Source organism: Entelurus aequoreus, linkage group LG05 (genome assembly GCF_033978785.1).
Source record: "Entelurus aequoreus isolate RoL-2023_Sb linkage group LG05, RoL_Eaeq_v1.1, whole genome shotgun sequence".
NCBI classification, from domain to species: domain Eukaryota; kingdom Metazoa; phylum Chordata; class Actinopteri; order Syngnathiformes; family Syngnathidae; genus Entelurus; species Entelurus aequoreus.
Genome location: NC_084735.1, coordinates 16,752,904 through 16,777,192, shown reverse-complemented (window position 1 = coordinate 16,777,192; position 24,289 = coordinate 16,752,904). Strand labels below are relative to the sequence as shown.

At 38.5% G+C, this 24,289-nt stretch overlaps 1 protein-coding gene across 4 annotated transcripts in view; it reads right to left on the bottom strand.

Moving 5' to 3' along the window:
* The window catches only part of LOC133650232 (roundabout homolog 2-like), a 232,147-nt gene that overhangs the window by 58,104 nt on the left and 149,754 nt on the right, over positions 1-24,289 (bottom strand). For all 4 annotated transcript variants that reach the window (XM_062047236.1, XM_062047237.1, XM_062047238.1 and 1 more), the window contains exon 9: positions 16,483-16,688. In XM_062047236.1, the coding sequence (XP_061903220.1) occupies positions 16,483-16,688 (206 nt within the window). The remainder of the gene's footprint in view (positions 1-16,482; positions 16,689-24,289) is intronic.

The window sequence follows — 24,289 nt, the reverse complement described above, 5'->3', positions numbered from 1 at the left end:
CCATTCTTAACATGTACAAGACACATAAGAACTGAAATTACATTTTCGGCACAATCCCACAAAGAGCAGACATACGTTACAGGGGACAAGACGGGACCGCCAACGGAACCGCCAACGGAACCGCCAACGGAACAGGAAAAGGTGACATTGGGAAAGGGGGAAGAGTAAAAAAAATATCAGTCTAAGGCTGGACCCTCAGGAGGGGTCCAGACTGAGTCCGAGGAAAAAAAACTCACATAGCATGGCACACATAAACATGATACATGTAATCACAACAACTCGCAACAGAGGGGGGGGGGGGAGTTGGGACTCTGGAAGCCGGCTGCCGCTATAAAGCACTACTCAGGCCCCACAACCCCGAAGGAATTAAGCAGTGAAGGCGTTGATTTGGGGAGGGGAGTGTGCGTGCATGTATACCCAATTAACTTGGGTGAGATGTTGAAATGTTTTTGTGGACTGGGGCCAATCTCAAAGTTCGACACCAGGTGTTGTTGACAAAAAGGAAGGTCAAAAGCGTCCATCTTTGAGGAGTCCTCGGGGGAGTTCTTCAGAACAGCCTGTTCCAGATTGCATCAAGGCCATTCGAGGTAGTCAAATCGTAGATTAAGATGTTGTTTTTCTTCGAGCAGTCCAAACAATGACTTGCCTGCTCTGTGTCCATGCTGGATCTCTCAAATTCAATTTAATTATTCCTTCTCAGCAAACTTCTCCAAGATGAGATCCATTTTGCGATTCAACTCAGAAATCGCTCCAGTCTGTGTTCCCACAGCCCGACCCAATCCTTCCATTGCGTTGAACAGCCGTTGGGCCCCTTGAGTGGCTGCCATCGTCTTCCCAATTTGACGATACAGCAGAGCAATGCCCAGCCCAATCAGCAGGTGCCCCGCGATCACGGTTCCAAATAGGTAGATGTCTCCTACGTCCTCGATGGAAAGGACTGAGAGGCACATGAGTCTCCATTTATCCCAGGAATCTCTCAGGTACCCCGCAGCAATGGTTCCATCAGGGCAGCCAGGCTCCCCCGCACCCCTTTTCCTTGTCGAAAAGACTGTGTCAATTGCGTCGAGAGTCCAGCTGATCATATTCATATTTGATGTTTAGATTTGAGGACAGGGCAAGAAAAGAGGCTTCAAAAAAGTTCAGACAAAGACAAGGACACAGAAAGCAAGCATGCAACATGATGAAATAGCAAATATTCTAAGGTGAATGCTTGGAATTCCATAACAGCAGCTGCAGCCGCTGTTGTATAACGGGCAAATGAATACCCTATTGTGTCATATTCATGTTTTGGGTCATAAGTAGCACAATAATAACACAAACGCACAGACACTCAATTTCATCTCAGTACAGAAATGTAGTCTTCAAACTACATTAGACTCGTTGAATTGTGTCGATTGGCAAGTAAGTAAAACCAGACCTATATAGTAAGACCAAAAATATTTGCCATCATTCTGTTTTTGTGTCATCATGTTTGTTCCATGAATAAAATTTAAAAAATCCTGACTCGGCTTTCAGAATTTTAGGTGATTTTAGGCCCAATGTGTTGATATACTACAATCAAACCTGTCAATTGCTACCACTTAAGAGAAACAGGCAAAAGTTTCTAACATAGACAGATAGCAGCGATACATGAGCCAATTGGAATTTGCAATCATTGCCATCTTCCAGCCAACATATTTATGTGTTTTATCCAGCATGTGTAATGTCAATCAAACAACAGTGTATTCGCTCCGAAATTCATCGCTTGGTTTGCATCACAAAGGAACTAATTAGCAATCTTTAACATGTTGTTAAAGAAGTCTTATTGGTAGACCGGAACTAGAAATATAAATAATATTTTAGTGGAGAGCACAAGTGTTCTGCTAAGTTGTAATTAAAGAGTTCTGTGTAGCTGCTACGACAAGAGTAGATAGCTGCTGCTTGCTTATTCGTTTACATTTCAGCGAGAGTACTCGTTGGCTGCAACATATGCTAAAGTTCGTAGTAGGTACTAGCAAGTAGTAGTAGGAAGCAAACATAATCGTTAAATGCTGCGGCGGTAGGATTTGAATGTGGGGCGTGTCTGCCAAAGCTGCTCAACAACCAACATCGATAAGAAAAATTCAACATTATAGAAGAGAGCACAAACAATTTATATTGTAGGAAGTTTTGATATTAGTCAGATGCTCAAGTATTTTCCATGCTTTTTTTGTGTTCATTATGGCCAAAAATGTCTGAATTAGAAAGTTGCGATGTTTGAATTTTATTTAATAACATTGAATTGTGATTTTATGAATTTGTTATCAATGTTTTAAGTGTTACTTGTAACTCTAACCTCAAAAAGCACAGGATTTGGATGTTTTACTCGTTAATACCGCACAGGCTTCAGAGCTCATTGTCAAATTACTCTACTATTTTGATTAATTATAATTCAACAACTGCAAAATGACACTGATTGGCCAAATTGTGCAGGGGCATTGTACACGGCCGCACGTAATTTGGGGGGATTGGTTCACTCCCAACATGAAACATCCCAAAATCCTGGAGGGACTGATAAGTGGTCGCTATACAGAGTAAAACAACTTCAAAATCAAAGGCCGTTGGCTGCAAAAAAGAGGTGGGTGCTGTAGACCAGGTTTATAACACTACTTTTGTTGCTGGTAAAAAGGGTACATTTTTGTGGCCGATATCAGCAGTTGGCCGCGAACACAAGTTTTAATTTTATCAAAAAACTGTTGAGTCGCACGTGTGATGTACAAGTTTTTTAAAAAAGAAAGAAAACTGACTAAAGTAAGATAAACTTTTTTTCTAAAGTGAAATATAAATGCAAACAAAAAAGTAGGGGTGTCTCGATACAACTTTTTCACTTCCGATACGATACCGATATTGGAGCCTTGAGTGTTTGCTGATACCAATATTAATCCGATACAATTTGAGCAGAAATTATACTACATTATTTTATTATTTTGTAGTGTGGAATGTTACAAAAGATTTGATCAACTGAAATCACTCAGAAAACAATGGTAGGTATGAAAACCCTGTAGTTTTATGGTTTAGAAGTGGAGTGTTTGTTTGTGCTTTGGCGAAACCGAAGAATCATAATAGATAGAAAGATACTTTACTGATCCCGAGGGAAATTCAAGGCATCCAGTAGCAGTATACGCGACATGCAGGAGGACACTTTTATACCTGCTGGATGACTTAAGGGGCTGTCAGGAGTGAAAGAGTGGAAGTGGCTTGACCTCAAGATGCAGCAAACAACAGGCAGATGGTGAATAAAATAATATGATTCATTAAACAAAAGAAACACACTCACAAGGGAGTGGGAAAACAGAGCAAAGGAGGGCGAGTGCTAAAATAAATGCACAGGTCACGGAACTTCCCTTGATGAATATTAGGCATAGCAATATGCAGGACGAATGACAATGAACGACGCTGTCTGGACTGAATAGAATACTGATTGGCAAACCTGGAGCAGGTGTACTTGGTTAGGCTTGGGCTGATTACTAATTTTGCTCGACGATATATTGACCTACAAATTATTGCCGACAAACAATATTATTGCCATTATTTTTTTTGAGACCAAATTAACCACGGATGTAATGACAATAATAATGAAAATATACCATTTGAAATGCAATGTTAACTTGTATTTCTTGTAAATTTGAATATAATTTGAATACAATATTTTTATACTTAATTGTTATAATTTTAAATAACAAGTGAAAAAAACAAACACATAATAAAAATAAAATATACTGTCTGTAAGCAAAATCTTGCACTTGATTATAAAATCACAATCAAAATAAAAAACATAGTTTCTGTCTCTGTTAAGGAGGGGGTTTGGGACCCTCAAATATACACAACTAACAAAAAAATAGGGCTAAATAAAGTAATGTTGACCAAAATGATCAGGGTTATCATTATTATCATGGTATTGCTCAAAAATTACTTATAACCAGTGTTGGGTTAGTTACTGAAAACCAGTAACTAGTTACAATTACTAGTTACTTTATTTCAAAAGTAACTCAGTTACTAACTAAGTTACTTACACCAAAAAGTAATGCGTTACTGTGAAAAGTAACTATTTAGTTACTTCTTTTCCCCCCCCTTTTTTTAAGGCTCCCATTAATGCCCTTTTAGCCTTCATTTCAGTACTGTTATTGTACTGGAGAATAATACAATCTGTTGATCAACTTGACATGCATTTGCATCACTGAACTCAGAAAGCAATGTGGTCTACATACAACACACAAAGACAAAGATATGTTTCAAAGGGCCAATTTATTTCAGGCCAGAAAAAATTGACAAAACTATTTTAAATAGCTGCAACATAATGGCACTTTAACTGTGACTCTAAGTAGATAGGATCTTTGATCCAAGACACAACTTACATTTAACTAAAATGTTATTTTCTTTGTGCTCGACAAAAGAAAAGTATTGAGAATGTCTCCATGTTAAAAAACTCAACTTCTGGCTTCGCCATGATGTCTTGTTAGTTGTTATGAGAGTAGCGTATGTGTGTGTGTGTGTGTGGCCCTTTAAGATATGACAGCATGAGAGGTGAGTGACGTCAGTGAGTGAGTGGGCGAGAGAGGTGAGGGAGCGGCGACAGTGAGTGCGTGTAGGTGCTCTAGCTTGGTGGATGGCTGCGTGCAATAAAGTCACAAAGTTTCAACAAACCGCCGGGCTCGTCATTCACCCTCAGCTGTAAAGACCCTCTTCCAGGTAAAGTGAAGGTTGTTAGACATGAGGCGTGCGGGGAGGCGTGCTTTCTGTGGGTGGGGGAAAGCACGCCTCTTCTTTTCCACCGGAGCGCTCCAATAAAACACACTCAGATCTTCAGTTTCTAGCCGATACTACATAACAATAACGTAAAATAACGCAGTAACGCATCATGCAGTAACGGTAACTGAGTTACTGTATATAAAAAAATAACGCGTTAGATTACTACTTACCGCCGAAACTAACGGCGTTACAGTAACGCGTTACTTAGTAACGCGTTAGTCCCAACACTGCTTATAACACACTTTAAATTTTATTAAACAAGTTGTATTTTTTTAATAACTAAAATAAATAGACTTAGTATACTTTCTTGGCAAAGGAAACATCAAATATTGTTCCGGCTTCATAAGAGCCACAGTATTTGTAGTTGTGTGTTCAACTATGTTTATCTTCTTCCATTTTAAATTGGAAAGAGTGATCAGTTGTTTCACTTCCGGTTTGTGTGACGTCATGTGAGTTTACTTCCTGTTGAAGGGACGTTTGTTTGCTTCAACTCGAAACTGTCGAGTTTATTGATAACTTCGTGCAAAAACAGCACATCCTTTGTTTAATGAGACTCAGTTGTTTAAGCAGTCATTTGTTTGTAGAAGTTTAGATTGGGTAATTATGTTTCATAATGGGGAAAGACGTTAATGTCTATTGCAGGGATCACCAACGCGGTACCCGCGGGCACCAGGTAGCCCGTAAGGACCAGATGAGTCGCCCGCTGGCCTGTTCTAAAAATAGCTCAAATAGCAGCACTTACCAGTGAGCTGGCATTTACAGAGAAAAAAAGTGCTGCACTTTCCCTTTGTGCAGATGGTGCTGAAAGACAATGCTTTTGCATCTGAGGCTTTTGACAAAGTTGCAGAAAAGTACTCTCAGGTCATAAGAGTTTGAGAACAGGTTTTGCGACCTGGATCAGCTTGAGCCATGTGTGTCGTTCATTTCGAATCCTTTCATGAACATGGACATATCATGCATTGCTGAGCAGTTAAGTGCAACATTCAGCCTGGATGCTGAACAGGTGGAGATTGAAATTGTAACACTGCAAAATGACCTCCACCTCAAAGCCCATCAGGCTGCACCAAACTTTTGGTGCCTTGTTGACACAGAAAAGTACAGTGGTGTATGCACAGCAGCTATGAAGGTTGCAAGCCTGTTTGGTTCAACTTATCTTTGTGAATCAGCCTTTTCTGACATGAACTTCATCAAGAACAAACACAGAACACGCCTCACTGATGCACATCTGCAAGACTCACTCAGAGTTGCAGTGTCAAGTTACACACCAGAGTACAACACACTAGTTAACAGCATGCAATGCCAGGCTTCCCACTAACTGACAAGGAAACAGATAACAGATTTCAAAGTGTGACATGATTTACTCAAACATTTGAGAGTTGACTTTTGTATTTTACATGAGTTATTATTTGTACAAACATGTTGCAAAGTAATTCACGATTTGTTAAAAAATGTTAGTGGCTAGCTAGTTAAAATGGGATATTGTGATTTCACAAGACTGTCTTAGAAGTGATCATTTGAAAATGTTCAATTTGAAAAATGTGCACTTAGAGAAAATATAAAAATAAAGTGTTGCATATTGATATTTATCTGTTTCTATATATATTTATTGTGAAAAATCAGTAAGATGATCAGTGTTTCCACAAAGATAAATATCATTTAATTTACATTTGAGCATTTAAGCTAGTTAGCAAGCTAGCGCCCATCAGTTTGTCCGTATCAAATTATGAATAACGGTTCTTTGATCATTTTAATTCATTACGGTAATTAAGTTAAAGTTAAAGTACCAATGATTGTCACACACACACGAGGTGTGGCGAAATTATTCTCTGCATTTGACCCATCACCCTTGATCACCCCCTGGGAGGTGAGGGGAGCAGTGAGCAGCAATTACAACCCTTGATGCTGAGTGCCAAGCAGGGAGGTATACTAACCGTCGTGAATTTTAAAGCAGTTATCATTATTACCCTTTATTTGTAGTACAAACCCCGTTTCCATATGAGTTGGGAAATTGTGTTAGATGTAAATAAAAACGGAATAAAATGTTTTGAAAATAATTTTCAACCCATATTCAGTTGAATATGCTACAAAGACTACATATTTGATGTTCAAACTGATAAACTTTTTTTTTTTTTGAAAATAATCATTAACTTTAGAATTTGATGCCAGCAACACGTGACAAAGAACTTGGGAAAGGTGGCAATAAATACTGATAAAGTTGAGGAATGCTCATCAAACACTTATTTGGAACATCCCACAGGTGAACAGGCAATTTGGGAACAGGTGGGTGCCATGATTGGGTATAAAAGTAGATTCCATGAAATGCTCAGTCATTCACAAACAAGGATGGGGCCAGGGTCACCACTTTGTCAACAAATGCGTGAGCAAATTGTTGAAGACTTTAAGAAAAACCTTTCTCAACCAGCTATTGCAAGGAATTTAGAGATTTCACCATCTACGGTCCGTAATATCATCAAAGGCTTCAGAGAATCTGGAGAAATCACTGCATGTAAGCAGCTAAGCCCGTGACCTTCGATCCCTCAGGCGGTACTGCATCAACAAGCGACATCAGTGTGTAAAGGATATCACCACATGGGCTCAGGAACACTTCAGAAACCCACTGTCAGTAACTACAGTTGGTCGCTACATCTGTAAGTGCAAGTTAAAACTCTCCTATGCAAGGCGAAAACCATTTACCAACAACACCCAGAAACGCCGTCGGCTTCGCTGGGCCTGAGCTCATCTAAGATGGACTGATACAAAGTGGAAAAGTGTTCTGTGGTCTGACGAGTCCACATTTCAAATTGTTTTTGGAAACTGTGGACGTTGTGTCCTCCGGACCAAAGAGGAAAAAAACCATCCGGATTGTTATAGGCGCAAAGTTGAAAAGCCAGCATCTATGATGGTATGGGGGTGTATTAGTGCCTAAGACATGGGTAACTGACACATCTGTGAAGGCGCCATTAATGCTGAATGGTACATACAGGTTTTGGAGCAACATATGTTGCCATTCAAGCAACGTTACCATGAACGCCCCTGCTTATTTAATTGAAAACATTTTGAGGAACAGCACCCGATAGATTCAAGGATGGAAATTGTCTGAATCCCAGTCCGGAGTAAAGCTTGTTAGCTTGTTTACGGTTACTCATTTCCTCTATTTTAATATTTAACATTTCAAATCCATTTAAATTCTAAATACAAATATGGGAAATTGGAGGATTCCCAAAGATGTTAAGTTATTCACTTATAATCCCACTTTCACCACTTATCCAGCCTAACACTTCCCTACTCGATCTTGCTCTTTTACTCATCTCCTGACTGCGGTGAAGACTTTAATTACAAGTCTCAACGATTGTTAATCATTAGGAAACCCACAATCAATTATTGTGTGGGCCTCATCTAGCCGCAGCAATACTATTGTGACCTCAGGTGCAACTTTGTACCCTGGAGGCACTTCTGTGCCAAATGGATTTCATTAGCATGCAACAGGACATCGCTAACGACTGCTAATGGTCTTGCATACTCATTATTATGGTGATCACGGCCCAACGTTGTGCATTTCAGATTGTATTCTCGACCTCTCCTTCGTGTCTAAAAGCCCATTTCTTATTTGAGTCAACTGTAAATTGCCCTCTGTTAATAAAGTGTTGCACATTTCCCCAGTAATTGAAACGCTGCATCGAATCATGTTTTTCCAAAGAAACTTCAATGCCTAATGTGTAAATAGTGGTAATTTTGGAACAGATGTTAACGTGTATGCCTCAAAGTTTGGCGATAAAGAAATTCTACATTATGAAATTAACAAAATTAATTATGGGTGAGCGTCAATATTCATTAAAGGAGCTGCCAAATAAAATACCACTGTTTAAGTTTAGTACTGGCAGCAGTTTCCTGCATGTTAGTTGACAGAACGAAAAATAATTATTATTTGCACATTTACTTGTGACTTTCGCCACCAGAGACAAGGGCAATAGATTTTAGAACCTATGGCTATGGTTTTTTGACATAATTTTCAAACAGTTGTACATGTATTTGTAAAAAATATTCAGCTGAGAAATCTAGAAATCGGACCGACGTCAAAGATTTAAAGGTAAGTGTTACGTTTTTCTTTGTTTTTATTGATTTTGACTTTAAATGATTAAAATATTTTTTTAAATATGTATTTTTTATCTTTAATAGGTGTACATTATAAAAATGTACACCCAAAAGGGACTCAACACCTTGTTTGAGCTATGCAAATGTTTGTTTAATTAACATTAGGCTTTTTTATACACTACAACACAAAATGAATACAAACAGACATAGACAAACATGCACACACACACAGATGCAAAACATTTGCCACCTGGACTCTAATCCAGTCCTTTAACACGCTCTCTTTTACAGTAAATCATGGTTTTTTTTATTAGGTTTGCCCTATTAATTTTGCCTCTGATTCTCACTATGTCTCGTCACTGGTTTAGTCAGTCTAGGCCAGTGGTCGGCAACCCACGGCTCTTTAGCGCCGCCCTAGTGGCTACCTGGAGCTTTTTCAAAAATGTATGAAAATGAAAAAAGATGGGGGAAAAAATATATGTTTTGTTTTAGAATGTTTTTTGTGGGAGAAAAACCATGATACAAACCATCCTAATTGTTAGAAAGCCCACTGTTGAATACGTTTATGTTTCACTAATGACAGTATTTGGCAAGCGCCGTTTTGTCCTACTAATTTCGGCGGTGCTTGAACTCACTGTAGTTGTGTGCACTGTGACACAACAGTTTGTTTTGCATGTATAACTTTCTCTGACGCTGCCACAGAAAGACATGTTTTATGCCACTCCTTTGTCGACTTATTTTGTCTACCAAATGTTTTATGCTGTGCATGAATGCACAAAGGTGAGCTATGTTGATGGTATTGACTTGTGTGGAATGCTAATCAGGCATATTAGGTCAGTGCATGGCTGCAAGTTAATCAATATTAACAAGCTACTTAGGCTAGTTGTATGTACGTATTGCATCATTATGCCTCGTTTTATATTTGAGCTCATTCAATTTCCTTTACTTATGTCGTCTGTGTATTAAATATATATTACATAACAAAAAAATAACAAAAAACAAGATGGCGGCGCTTCACGGCGGCAGCTTCTTGCATGCGCTCTTGGAAGTGTAGACCGATTTGGCAAAAATACCCGTCAATTCAGTCAATTTCATGGCTGGCTCACAGCGTGTTCACTCCGTGATCACTTACGACGACTTACGATTCTGGATGTGGAGAGATCGGGCCATTTTGGGCTGAAAGATGCGTGTACGGTGGACCTACTCGCTAGCTTGGGAATTCTTCGCGAGCTACATACAGCAGTGGCCTTTGAAGCAGCGGCGTCCACTACCAGCGGAGACCGTCAACGAAAGAGACGTAAGCGGTGTGCTCGGAAGCAGAAGCGGGGATGTTGGGCGGGGCTAACAACAAAGCTAAAGGCGTTGATGTTAGCGGGGCTAACGAAAAAGCTAAAAGCTAATCCTCAAAGAAGCGCTAATAAGGAGTCTGTTAAGCTAGAACTAGCCAGTGCCAGGCTGGATAATCCCTGCACACATAGCAATTGTCTTAGAATAATATACAACTCACATAATGTTTTTTCTGCGTCAGAGGTGGACATGCATTTTACTGAGGTGGCAAACAATCTAAAAATTCCTGTCATATCAATTCCTAGATATGGTCGAAATTATTTAAAGTGCACTACGCATAATAAATGTAACATTATTAATATTGCTACTACGGATACTTTCAACAAAAACTCCTCAAAACAGCCCACTACCTATAATATGGGCTTTTTAAACATAAGATCATTGTCTTCCAAAACGTTATTAGTTTATGAAGTCATTAGAGACAACAATCTTGATGTCGTTGGTCTAGCCGAGACCTGGCTCAAACCAGACGAATGTTTTGCGCTGGGTGAGGCGTCTCCTCCTGGCTATACGGGAACGCATATTGCCCGTCCCATTAAAAGAGGTAGGGGTGTTGCACTAATATACAACAAAAACTTTAGCCTTACCTCGGACCTAAATAATAAATATAACTCGTTTGAGGTGCTTACTGTGAGGTTTGTCACACCGCTGCCTCTGCACCTGGCTGTCATCTACCGCCCCCCAGGGCCCTATTCGGACTTTATCAATGAATTTTCAGAGTTCGTTGCTGATCTAGTGACGCACGCCTACAATATAATCATAATGGGAGACTTTAACATCCATATGAATACCCCATCGGACCCTCCATGCGTGGCGCTCCAGTCTATAATTGATAGCTGTGGTCTTACACAAATAATAAATGAACCCACGCATCGCAACGGTAATACGATAGATCTAGTGCTTGTCAGGGGTGTCACCACCTCCAAAGTTACGATACTCACGTACGCTAAAGTAATGTCCGATCATTACCTTATAAAATTCCAAGTTCTGACTCATTGTCAACAAACTTATAATAATAATAATAACTACTATAGCAGCCGCAACATTAATGCTGCCACAACGACGACTCTTACTGACCTACTGCCTTTGGTAATGGCACCATTCCCAAATTATGTGGGCTCTATTGATAATCTCACTAACAACTTTAACGACGCCCTGCGCGACACCATTGATAGTGTAGCACCGCTAAAGCTAAAAGGGCCCCTAAAAGGCGTACCCCATGGTTTACAGAAGAAACTAAAGCCCAGAAATTATCATGTAGAAAGCTGGAACGCAAATGGCGTGCGACTAAACTTGAGGTTTTCCATCAAGCATGGAGTGATAGTTTAATAACTTATAAACGCATGCTTACCTCAGCTAAAGCTAAATATTACTCAAATCTCATCCACCTCAACAAAATTGATCCTAAATTTTTGTTTAGTACAGTAGCATCGCTAACCCAACAAGGGACTCCTCCCAGTAGCTCCACCCACTCAGCAGATGACTTTATGATTTTCTTTAATAAGAAAATTGAAGTCATTAGAAAAGAGATTAAAGACAATGCATCTCAGCTACAACTGGGTTCTATTAACACAAATACGACTGTATATATGACGGACACTGCCCTCCAAAATAGTTTCTCTCTCTTTGATGAAATAACATTGGAGGAATTGTTAAAATGTGTAAATGGGACAAAACAAACAACATGTTTACCTGACCCAATTCCTGGGAAACTTATCAAGGAGCTTTTTGTATTATTAGGTCCATCAGTGTTAAATATTATAAACTTATCACTTTCCTCTGGTACTGTTCCCCTAGCATTCAAAAAAGCGGTTATTCATCCTCTACTCAAAAGACCTAACCTCGATCCTGACCTCATGGTAAACTACCGGCCGGTGTCCCACCTTCCGTTTATCTCAAAAATCCTCGAAAAAATTGTCGCACAGCAGCTAAATGAACACTTAGCGTCTAACAATCTCTGTGAACCTTTTCAATCCGGTTTCAGGGCAAATCACTCTACGGAGACAGCCCTCGCAAAAATGACTAATGATCTATTGCTAACGATGGATTCTGATGCGTCATGTATGTTGCTGCTTCTTGATCTTAGCGCCGCTTTCGATACTGTTGATCATAATATTTTATTAGAGCGTATCAAAACGTGTATTGGGATGTCAGACTTAGCCTTGTCTTGGTTTAACTCTTATCTTACTGACAGGATGCAGTGTGTCTCCCATAACAATGTGACCTCGGACTATGTTAAGGTAACGTGCGGAGTTCCCCAGGGTTCGGTTCTTGGCCCTGCACTCTTTAGTATTTACATGCTGCCGCTAGGTGACATCATACGCAAATACGGTGTTAGCTTTAACTGTTATGCTGATGACACCCAACTCTACATGCCCCTAAAGCTGACCAACACGCCGGATTGTAGTCAGCTGGAGGCGTGTCTTAATGAAATTAAACAATGGATGTCCGCTAACTTTTTGCAACTCAACGCTAAGAAAACGGAAATGCTGATTATCGGTCCTGCTCAACACCGACATCTATTTAATAATACCACCTTAACATTTGACAACCAAACAATTAAACAAGGCGACTCGGTAAAGAATCTGGGTATTATCTTCGACCCAACTCTCTCGTTTGAGTCACACATTAAGAGTGTTACTAAAACGGCCTTCTTTCATCTCCGTAATATCGCTAAAATTCGTTCCATTTTGTCCACAAACGATGCTGAGATCATTATCCATGCATTCGTTACATCTCGTCTCGATTACTGTAACGTTTTATTTTCGGGCCTCCCTATGTCTAGCATTAAAAGATTACAGTTGGTACAAAATGCGGCTGCTAGACTTTTGACAAAAACAAGAAAGTTTGATCATATTACGCCTATACTGGCTCACCTGCACTGGCTTCCTGTGCACCTAAGATGCGACTTTAAGGTTTTACTACTTACGTATAAAATACTACACGGTCAAGCTCCTGCCTATCTTGCCGATTGTATTGTACCATATGTCCCGGCAAGATATCTGCGTTCAAAGAACTCCGGCTTATTAGTGATTCCCAGAGCCCAAAAAAAGTCTGCGGGCTATAGAGCGTTTTCTATTCGGGATCCAATACTATGGAATGCCCTCCCGGTAAAAGTTAGAGATGCTACCTCAGTAGAAGCATTTAAGTCTCATCTTAAAACTCATTTGTATACTCTAGCCTTTAAATAGACTCCCTTTTTAGACCAGTTGATCTGCCGTTTCTTTTCTTTTCTTTTCTTTTCTACTCTGCTCCCAACCCGGGGTGGACCGCAAGCCTGTTCATCGGATGGGGACATCTCTACGCTGCTGACCCGTCTCCGCTCGGGATGGTTCCTGCGGCCCCACCATGGACTGGACTTTCGCTGATGTGTTGGACTTTCACAATATTATGTCAGACCCACTCGACATCCATTGCTTTCGGTCTCCCCTAGAGGGGGGGAGGGGGTTACCCACATATGCGGTCCTCTCCAAGGTTTCTCATAGTCATTCACATTGACGTCCCACTGGGGTGAGTTTTCCTTGCCCGTATGTGGGCTCTGTACCGAGGATGTCGTTGTGGCTTGTACAGCCCTTTGAGACACTTGTGATTTAGGGCTATATAAATAAACATTGATTGATTGATTGATTGATATTGGCATGTCTCATGACACATTATATATATGTAATATTGGCTGCATTTCTGAAACGTTACCCAGCTTGCCAAAGATGGTAATAAATCCATTAGAAGAAGACAGCCACTCTAAGCCAGTAATTTCCAGGAGTTATCTCACCCTCTGAGAAGCCTCCATTTTACTAATGTTTATCAATGTTTTTAAAAAGTGTAGAATATTAACATTTTAACATTTCTGTCATTGAAGATTTACGTCAGCCTGCGACACATTGTCATTTTTAAAGTGGCTATTATAGCTAATATAGACATTGTGTGTTGCCTTCATTATAAGACTTATATAATGTGTGCGCTTGGGGGTGCGAAAACCAGGAAACACTGTGTAGAGAAGGACAAAAAAAAACACAGTCGCAGTCTGCAAACGCCTTCTTTTCTATGCTGACTTGGCAACACTGCTGCTAGCAGCTCGGAATACTTGTGGAGAGAGAAACCTGCCAGGGCTTTGAAGCTAAACTTGCCCCTTTACTAAACATGTTTAAAGTGGTCCCCACCTTGTCAAAACCTCCAACATTTTTGGTCTAACGATTACATTTTTTAAGTTATTAACATGTCAAAGTTGTATGTTAATAACGTGTAATTAACGTGTTATTAACCATGACTAGACCCTGACTGTCAAAATCTCCCCAAACGTGTCCTATTCGTGCTATTTTGTGCTGCAAAAATATTTGGTCCAACTATTATCATTTTTAAATTGTTAACATTTTGTTATTTACCTGTGTAAAGTTGGCTCCCTACCTTGTCCAAATCTCTCCAAACTTGTCCCAATTGTTTGTGCTTTTACAAATTTTAAGTTATTAAAGTTTTATGGTAATATTGTGTAATTAATGTTTTATTAATCATAACTAGACCCCAACAATGTCAAAATCTCCTCAAACTTGTCCCATTTGTTTGTGCTTGTCTTGGCCTCAAAATATTTTGGTCTAACTATCATAATTTTTAAGTTATAACATTTTTTGGAGCTGGTAAGAAATCATAACTCGTTAATAACTTGAAAACTATAAGAGTTAAACCAACCTTTTTTCCCAGCACAGACAAGCACACATGAAGCACAAACGATTGGGAATGGTATGTGGAAAATGGGACACTTTTAGGGAGAGTTTGACATGGTTGGAAGGTTGGTTATGAATATCAACACTTAAATACCATAAAAAAACGTAAAACTTTATTAACCTAAATACATATATTAACGTTGTTCCCCTATGGGAAACTGGATAACACATGGCACACTGACAAAGTTTAACAATATGTTACTATAACAATCTACAAGGTCAATAGAGTTTGCTTTTCTTTCTTCCCCTCTACTTATTTGCTTTATTTTGTATTTTAAGTTATCATTAGATATATTTATTGTTACATTTGAAACAATTGTATTGTTGATAATGGAAGTAATTATCAATAATACTATTTCTATTGGTATTTGTATTGTTCCATCTGTAGTGTAATAATGTTCATTGTCATTTCTGTGTTGATATTTATTTCACAAACTGCTTCTTTGCTATCCCTTTCTTATCATTTTTGTACATATCATATTTGCTGATGCTTTTCTGTTGTTGTTGTTATTATTGTGTTTGTTGTTGTGTCTCTGTCTTGTCCCCTTCTTGTCCCCGCAATTTCCCCCTCAGTCTTCCTTTTTTTCTCTTTGTATCCCCTCCTTCGCCAAATAATAATATAAATACATTCAATAAGGTCAAATACAAATAAGGCAAAAAGAGAAGTATCCTACACTTCTCTTTCGTAAACTAAATATGTACAGACAATATGGGCATCTACATCAACAATATGATTTGCTTGAGAAGCTGAACAGGACAAAAAAAACAACCAAAAAACAAATATACCTAAATACCGTAAAAGCACAAACAAAAATGTTTAAAACATAAACAAGCACAAACAAAGCACAAATTATTGGGACAAGTGTGAGGAGATTTAGATTAGGTGGAGGTGCCAAATTCACACAGGTGAACCACAAAACATTAGTGACTTAAAAACAATAACAGATAAACCAAACAATTTTGCAGTACAAAATAAACTTTTATTAACTCGTTATTATCGTGTGAACTTTGACATCCCTAAATGTGACATGACATATCTGCTTTTGCAAAAACACACAAGTAACAATGACGTTTACAATCCTACAACACAGAGACCGATTTTTAATATAAATTCCTATTCTATTACCATTTATTTAACCAGGTAGATTCCCTACTAGAATAGGAACCTCTTTTTCAAAGGAGTCAAACAATTAAAAACAAGTGCAAGTGAATGAGGCAACATCTTGTGCTTTCAGATTGCTTTTTAAAAGCATTCAAGGATATCAACTCAGTTAATGCCCAGTCTCGTTGCAACAAATTACAAGCATAAGGTGCAGAAAACATTAAAGCCATTTGACCCAGTTCTGTAAGACTATATGGAACAGAACAGCTTTCATTTGAACAGAAAGGATAAGAGTACCCTTTGGGTCAACCATTGTAGGTTAACAATAGCGGTTGACTATGTATGTAGACTTAAGTGGTCACTTTTTAGTTAGAAAGCATTGGACCGGGACTTGATGAGTTAGTCAACTTCGAAGGGTTTCACTGTATTTAAGAAGAAAATACAACTTTTACATACCTGAAGATCATATATTTGGAAGGTTCCATTTTCCATCAGGCTGATTCGACTGTCGCTGGTTAGAATCCTCTGGCCGTCCTTCTCCCATTGGATACTGGGAATTGGGTTGCCCATGATGTGGCAATGTAACTGTGCGGTTGAACCCGGTGCAAAAGTATGATTCGCTGGTCCTTGGCGAATAATTGGGGGAACATGATCAGAAGGTGCTGTAGGGGGAGAAACATGGAGAGTTGGTCTGTAGTTACGTACGTATACAGTAGTACTTGTGGGTTACGAGAACTAGCATACAATTTTTTTGGGATACGATCTGTCTCTTGGCTAATTGTTATGCTTTAGGTTTCGAATGTCAAAGGAAATTCCGTTAACACCCGACCAAAACATCCGATGTTGCAAGCAATACCTTATAGCTAGATATCAACATAACTTTGTTTTTCCACCCATTGGAATGAAATTGAGTGTGAAGGACAGTGCTGAGAAGAAGAGGTGGATTATATCTGTTGAATTAATGAAATAATTCATCAAACACATGACCGAGATGAGGTGAATCAGTTTGAGTGTATCACTGCTCGGCTGCACCATATTGGTGCAAAATTAGTTGATAACACAAGCCAAGGAAATTAAAATAATATAAATATATGAAAATATGTATAAGTTGCTGATGGTGTGTTTGACGGAGAACCAACATCAATATTTTAATTAGTGTAGTTACCAAAATGCAAAAGGAACAGTTTTTTTTCTTATGCTGTCACAGGCATTTGAGTGACAGACATGTACACCAATCAGAATTGCTGAGGCTCGTGCCCTTTGCCTCCTGGCCAATCAAAAGTTTTTAGGGGAAACAACTAGTTTGTTTGCGCTGCAATGGAGGCAGCCAGTATGCTAATAACACCAATTGCTCCTTGGAAATAGTTTTGACGTTGACAAGGCCTGGGCCGATTGTTAATAAGTCAATCAATGGAACGATAAATGAAAATGAAGTTGAAATACTTTGCTGGCATCAATAAATTGCCATGTCTGTTTGTGTTTGTTCCCTTCATCTCAAGCTTTAAACAGGGAGAAAGGCAAAGGCGGGGTACAAACTGGACAAGTCGCCGCTGAGTGCCTTATTTAACAGTAGAATTAACGCAGTGAGCCATCTTTAAAGTTATTGTCAATCTATGTCTCGGTGGGCGGTGAGCAGGAGGTCACTTGTAATTTACACACATAGGAAGTGTGTGTGTAAATCGAGTGTTGTTGGTGCTTTTTGAATTATTTTATAGGCTGAATAGTGGAGCTTCCATTGGCTAAGCTGTAAGCAGACTTTTATTTATGTTTATGTAATATTTAGAATAAATAAAAAATAAAAAATCCATCCGTCGTCATGTATTTCATAATGATTGTGAAATGTAGGCAAAATTCCAAAAAAAGTGCAGTTCCCCTTTAAGAGGAAACAATATAATTACTAAGCCAAATGTCCCATTGTGGTAATATTTCACATTCAACCCGGATGGGCAATATGAGCCCATCAACACAGACAAACGAGCGAGAATGTTGTGGTGACAACAACAGCAAAAAAAGACAACCTGACCTAGTTTTTCCAACTGGAAAAACAAATGCACTTTAAGATGTTCAATATTTATGAAAGTAAAATGTTTGCTTACAGAGATGAGTCTGAGTCTATTTTATTTTTTTGTTTGTTTATAGGTTATTTCTTCAGTTTAAGAGAAACATGCCATAGCATTAGCATTTATATGTATAAAATTAAAAAATCACAAAATTAATCGCAATCACAATTTTGGAGAGAAAAATCGCAAATAGTTTTTTCTCAAAATTGTGCATCCCTAGTTAATGCTGTACATTATAATTAATGTAAATTCCAGACTATAAACCGCTACTTTTTTCTTTCCCCAGATTTCCACTGAATGTGAAACGGCCGCGGGACGGCTTCACCGCGGGAGGGCGCCGCCCTCTGCCGACACTTTGAACACTGCAGGTTATAAGACGATGCAGCTAATTTATAGATTTTTCTCCGATAACCGCTATAATAAAAATAGTTTAAAAAAAAGAACTGACTAGCAAATACACTGAGAAAGTGTTTTATTTTTTGCGCAATTACGCCATCTTAAGGATGAGTTTGCTCGCTGCAGGTTCCCTTCCATTTACAGGTAGAGTGCTTTTCTTTTTTTTCAACCGTAGTGCCGTGTTCGCCCTACAGTTGTGCATAGCGTTTAGACTCTTATGGATTCTTCATTAATCACCTTAAGGAACATTTGTATGTTTTACAGCATAACTAAAACTGTTTATACTTAAACCGTCCCCTGTGTGATGTCCGTAGGAGTGTTTTCATGCATAATTGTACGTGCTATCGTTATGCAATTATGCTAGCGTCGCTTGTGTTAGTATTATTAACTTACAATTGCATTATTTTTGTATTGTTTCAGTTTCATAAATTCCTCAGTAATAATAAAGACATAGGCTTTTGAGTTTCTAATGCACAACACAATGCAATAGCAATCTGTACTGACTGAAAAACATGAAGAATCATAATACAGTATCTGTAAAGTATGAGCCCACATTTCATGTTTTGTTTGTACACAGTAGGGTTGTCCAGATAGCAATATTTTGGTACCGGTACCAAAATGTATTTCGATACTTTTTGACACTTTTGTAAAAAAAAAAAGGGGACCCGACCACAAAAAATGGCATTATTGGCTATATTTTAACAAAAAATCTTACGGTACATTAAAATGTTTCTTATTGCAATCGAAGAACAATTTTGGCCTTAAATAAAATAGTGACAAGACAACTTGTCTTTTAGTAGTAAGTAAGCAAACAAAGGCTCCTAATTTGTCTGCTGACGTATGCAGTAACATATTGTGCCATTTCTCATTATATTATTTTGTCAAAATAATAAAGGACAAGCTGTAAAAATGGATTATTAATCCACTTGTTCATTTACTGTTTTAACATGTTCTATCTACACTTCTGTTAAAATTTAATAATCACTTATTCTTCTGTTGTTTGGGTACTTTACATTAGTCTTGGATGATACCACAAATTTAGGTACCAAGTAATTACAGGATCATACATTGGTCATGTTCAAAGTCCTCATGTGTCCAGGGACGTATTTCCTGAGTTTATAAACATAATATACATTTTAAAAAAGGAAAAAAGATTTTGTGACGATAAAAAATATCAATGTAATTATATTAATATCAACTAGATACGCTCTTGTACTTGGTATCATTACAGTGGATGTCAGGCGTAGATCCACTAATGGCATTTGTTTACATTCAGGCACGCTATCTTTTGTTAGCGGTGATGCCGGTGAGCTATTGTATCCTCCTACGGTGTGTAGTGAAGCATGTTTAGCTATTCCTCGTCCTGCAGGGATGATACTGGTAAGAAACTCACTTTATTCGTCACCATGGAGGCGAGGATTAGTGATTTAGAAGTAGCAAAAACACTGCCGACTGCGGATGGATGTTCGCTGCTAACTATCTAGCCATGTCTTAAAGCACCTCTTCCTGAGGGTGTTACAGTAGCTTCACCTTTATAGTTAGTTTTTGGGCCAAACTGCGTCCATTCTCCCTTTTCTGTCTAGACACATTGTCTGCTTGTAAGTACTCTGTGATTGTGTGCTGCCGAACATGCTCCTCTGCTCGTAAACCCATCATGCCCGTTAAAAAAAATACATAAATAAATTGGAAACTGGTACTTTTCAAACATAGTATAGTACAGTTTTTGATTCATTAGTACCAAGATACTATACGGGTACCGGTATACCGTACAACCCTAATACACAGCTAGCTTGACAGTGCATGTAGTTGTAACAACAAGCATGATGTGCTGCATGTATTATGATTAATATTATAGTTATTTACTCGATGGACAGTTGTCCGTTTGGTCAAGCTTGCCGAGGAAGTTCTTTCAATTTGACTTTAGGTAAGCACTACATTTATGTCGGCATTGCTTGGCTCCAAGTTCCACATTTATATCGGCAAGTCACGCCGGCCTCACTCTCTCAGTTTTTGTCTGCTCCGACTGACCCTCTGTTTGTGCTCACTTCTATAACCAACAGTTAATCCTCTGTATATTCAGGTTAAAAAAGATAAAGGTATGAGTCATTATAAGTCTAAAAATAGTCATCTTTGTTGTCTGTTACTAAGTCTGCCAAGATTACAACACACTCGAGTTTCTTTCCAGAAGTAGGAACACACATTTGTTGCTGGAAGTCGAAAGTGTGCTGCTATGGAAACAAAAATAAATGCGCTGAAGAGAGAAGTTCCGGAAATGCATAAAATGACCAAAATACAGTAAAAATTGTACATATTAAATATTGTTATGAACGTGTCTGTTACTACATTATATATGTACTTGCAGCATGTACATAAAACGTTGATGGAGGGTTTTCTGATGTTTTAGAGGGCTTTGAAAACTACAACAGTGACTCCCGTTAGCCGCATTTTGCAAGTGTGTTTTATCATCTTTAGGATTCTAAAAAAAAAAAAGACTTGTGTTGTTGTCTCTCACAATGATTGTGAATGATAGGCAACATTTTTAAAAAAGTGCCGTTCCCCTTTAACTGCCCAGGGTGTGCAGGCTGCAATTACACTAAACCATGGTGTCAAACTTGTTGTCAACGAGGGCCACATCGCAGTTATGTAACAGTGAATAATATATTAGCATACATGTCTAAGGATTTGCTTGATGATATTGTTGCACAATTGTCTATGCATTTGATTATACATTTTTTTTTACATTCACTGTAGAAAAAAAATCTGTATATTTTGTGATAAAAACTGGCAGCTCAGTCACCAGAAATCAAAAATTGACTGCTGTTTTTACAGTAACATTTTGTGTCATGTAAACACAACAAGAATTGGTTTGTTCTGAAACTACATTATGTTGATTGGTCGTTCCAGCATCCATTAAAACACAACATTTGGGTTTAAATGGAACTGATTGATATTTAGCCAGCTTCGGAGGTGTCACTTTCCAGGAGAAACATTTCTTGGTAGGATGTGTAAATCTCTGCGCAAATCTTCCCATCTGGCAACATTTGCGTCACTCATGCAGCCCCAGAGCATGACAATACCACATCCATGCTGGATATTAAGCAAGGCACGATTATCTTGAAACTCACTTGTGTTGCCAGCTGTATCGAAAGAAATGGACTGTGTTGAGTCATTTTCAGTGTATAGTAAATAATGACAAGTACAATCAAATATAGTCAGTTCTTTTGTTTTTAATTTTTTAGATATATTAAAATAAAAAGGGTTGCAGAAGTGTATGAGGTGTACTCAATTTTTAAGAGTCTTGGCTAATACACTGACATTAAAACCCCAACCCTGGATTTCTCGAGTTATACATGAAGTCAGTATGCTTATTCTGACATTAATGTTATTTGAAATGGGTTATTAATTAATTGTTAGAAAACAGGAACCAACTGAAAGTGTGAAAGGTCCATCCAGGATTTGTGGGGATGGCGGGGATGTGGGGAAGGAAGCATATGTTGCAGTTATTTGCATAAAGCTTTCTCCACTTGTCCCCTTTGATTACATCAGATAAGACCTCCTGCTGTCTGCCCATTTGGAGGAGGGGTATTTTAATTTGAGACAGATTTGAAGGGGGAAAGAGGAGCAAAGGGGATTAAGCATTGTTCATCTGGCCCATTGGGAGAAGTGTTTAGTGCCTCAGATTAAATTCAAAAATGGGTGAACAATTGTGAAATTAAATTATGGGTGTAATTTGTTGAGTTTGCATGTTCTCCCCTTGACTGCGTGGGTTCTCTCCGGGTACTTCGGCTCACTCCCACCTCCAAAAACATGCACCTGGGGATAGGTTGATTGGCAACACTAAATTTGCCCTAGTGTGTGAATGAGAGTGTGAATGTTGTCTAACGTAGTTGGCCCTGCGATGAGGTGGCGACATGTCTAGGGTGTACCCTGCCTTCCGCCCGAGTGCAGCTGGGAAAGGCTCCAGCCTGCCCGCGACCACAAAAGGGACAAGCGGTAGGAAATGGATGGATGGATGGATTTGTTGTATTCTTTCAATTTGAATACAACTAGAGGATGTCAACTTGGCTATGAAGCAACAAACTTGAAGTGTGAACATGTTGGGAGTCTCATTTCTGTGACTGCTGAACATTATTATTTGTGCAGTGCATGAATCAATAAAAAACATAATTAAGTGTTTCGGACAACTTTTGCCGTTTGGACAGAAATGGGCAATATTTCAAATCTATATCGCGATATACAGTGTAGCCGCTTGCAATAATGCAATACATCACAATATATTATTTTTGCATATGGATGATACTACAGTATTTCAAAACGGATTACAAAGGCTCCTTTTTGCCTGCGGACATATGCGGCAACACTTTGCATAATTTTTGGTTGTACTATCTTCTCAAAACTAATATTATTCTACTTGTTAATTTACTGCTAGTAGCTGGTTACTCTTTGCTAAAAAAAAATTCAGCCACAGTGCACTTTTGTTAAAATGTACAAAGCACTTATTCTTCTGTTCTTTGGATACTTGATAAGAGTAATACTAGAAATTTGGGTATCAATCAAATATTGCATAATTACATGGGCAGTACTGGTCATACAAATGCTCAAACTGATACGTCAAATTTGGAAGATCATTGAATTATAACATTTTTGCTCACAGTTATAATCAGACAAAACACAGGATGGTAGTGTGTCAATAACATATCAAAATTAGTTCCTTACTCGTTTTTATCATATACGATATTTTATAAACGCCAGGTTACCCACAATCCAAGTGAGGGTAAGCGCTATAGGGGCAGCATGGCTTAGGTAGTAAAGTGGTTGTCTTCTAACTTGAAGGTTGCGGGTTCCATCCTCAGTCCCCCTGTGACCATGTCGAAGTATCCATGAGCAGGATATTGAACCCCCAGTTGCTCCTGATGCTGTGTCATCAGTAGGTAAATGTGGTAATAGTTTCAAAGCACTTTAAGTACCTTGAAGGTAGAAAAAACTATTCAAGTAAAATCAATTTACCATTTATAAAAAATGGATGGATGGATACATACAATATTTTGAGCAAAATATAGTCAATAGTAAAGCTGGGTATTTTGGGCACCTCACGATTCGATTACGATTACAATTCAGGAGCTACGATTCGATTAAAAATTGATTATTGATGCATTTTTAATTCATGTATATTGATGAAGTTCTTTTAGTTTCACTAAATAAGCATTTATCATCTGCAACTTAAAAAAAACAGTGCATTTGTAATAAAAAACAGTTCAATGAATTCCCACATTTATTAAATTAATGGAAATGTGTGCAAAACTTGAACATACGTGCCTTATAATAAAGGAGCTGGTCGGATATCTCTGTGAGGTGACCCGCTGCAGTCAGCCAAATTTTAGAACCGTCTGCATTACTTTATTTACAGTAAATAGATGATCGATTATTGACATTTTACTAATCGATTTTATAATCTTCCACGTCGGAATTGCGATGCATCTAAAAATAGATTATTTTCTCCACCTCCAGTCAATAGTGCAGTTTTTAAATATAGCACTACTGGCTGAGTTTAGAAACAAAAAAATGGCACACACTGATTTTGTGATAATGAAATGCTCACCCATGTTTACAATCAAGAGCTCTAGCTTAGCCGTTAGCATGGCTTTTTGCATGTGCCTACAGTGTGTCTTGTAGCGTGTTTTGCTAATCATTGTCCTCCAAAAACATGCACCTGGGGATAGGTTGATTGGCAACACTACATTGGCCCTAGTGTGTGAATGTTGTCTGTCTATCTGTGTTGGCCCTGCGATGAGGTGGCGACTTGTCCA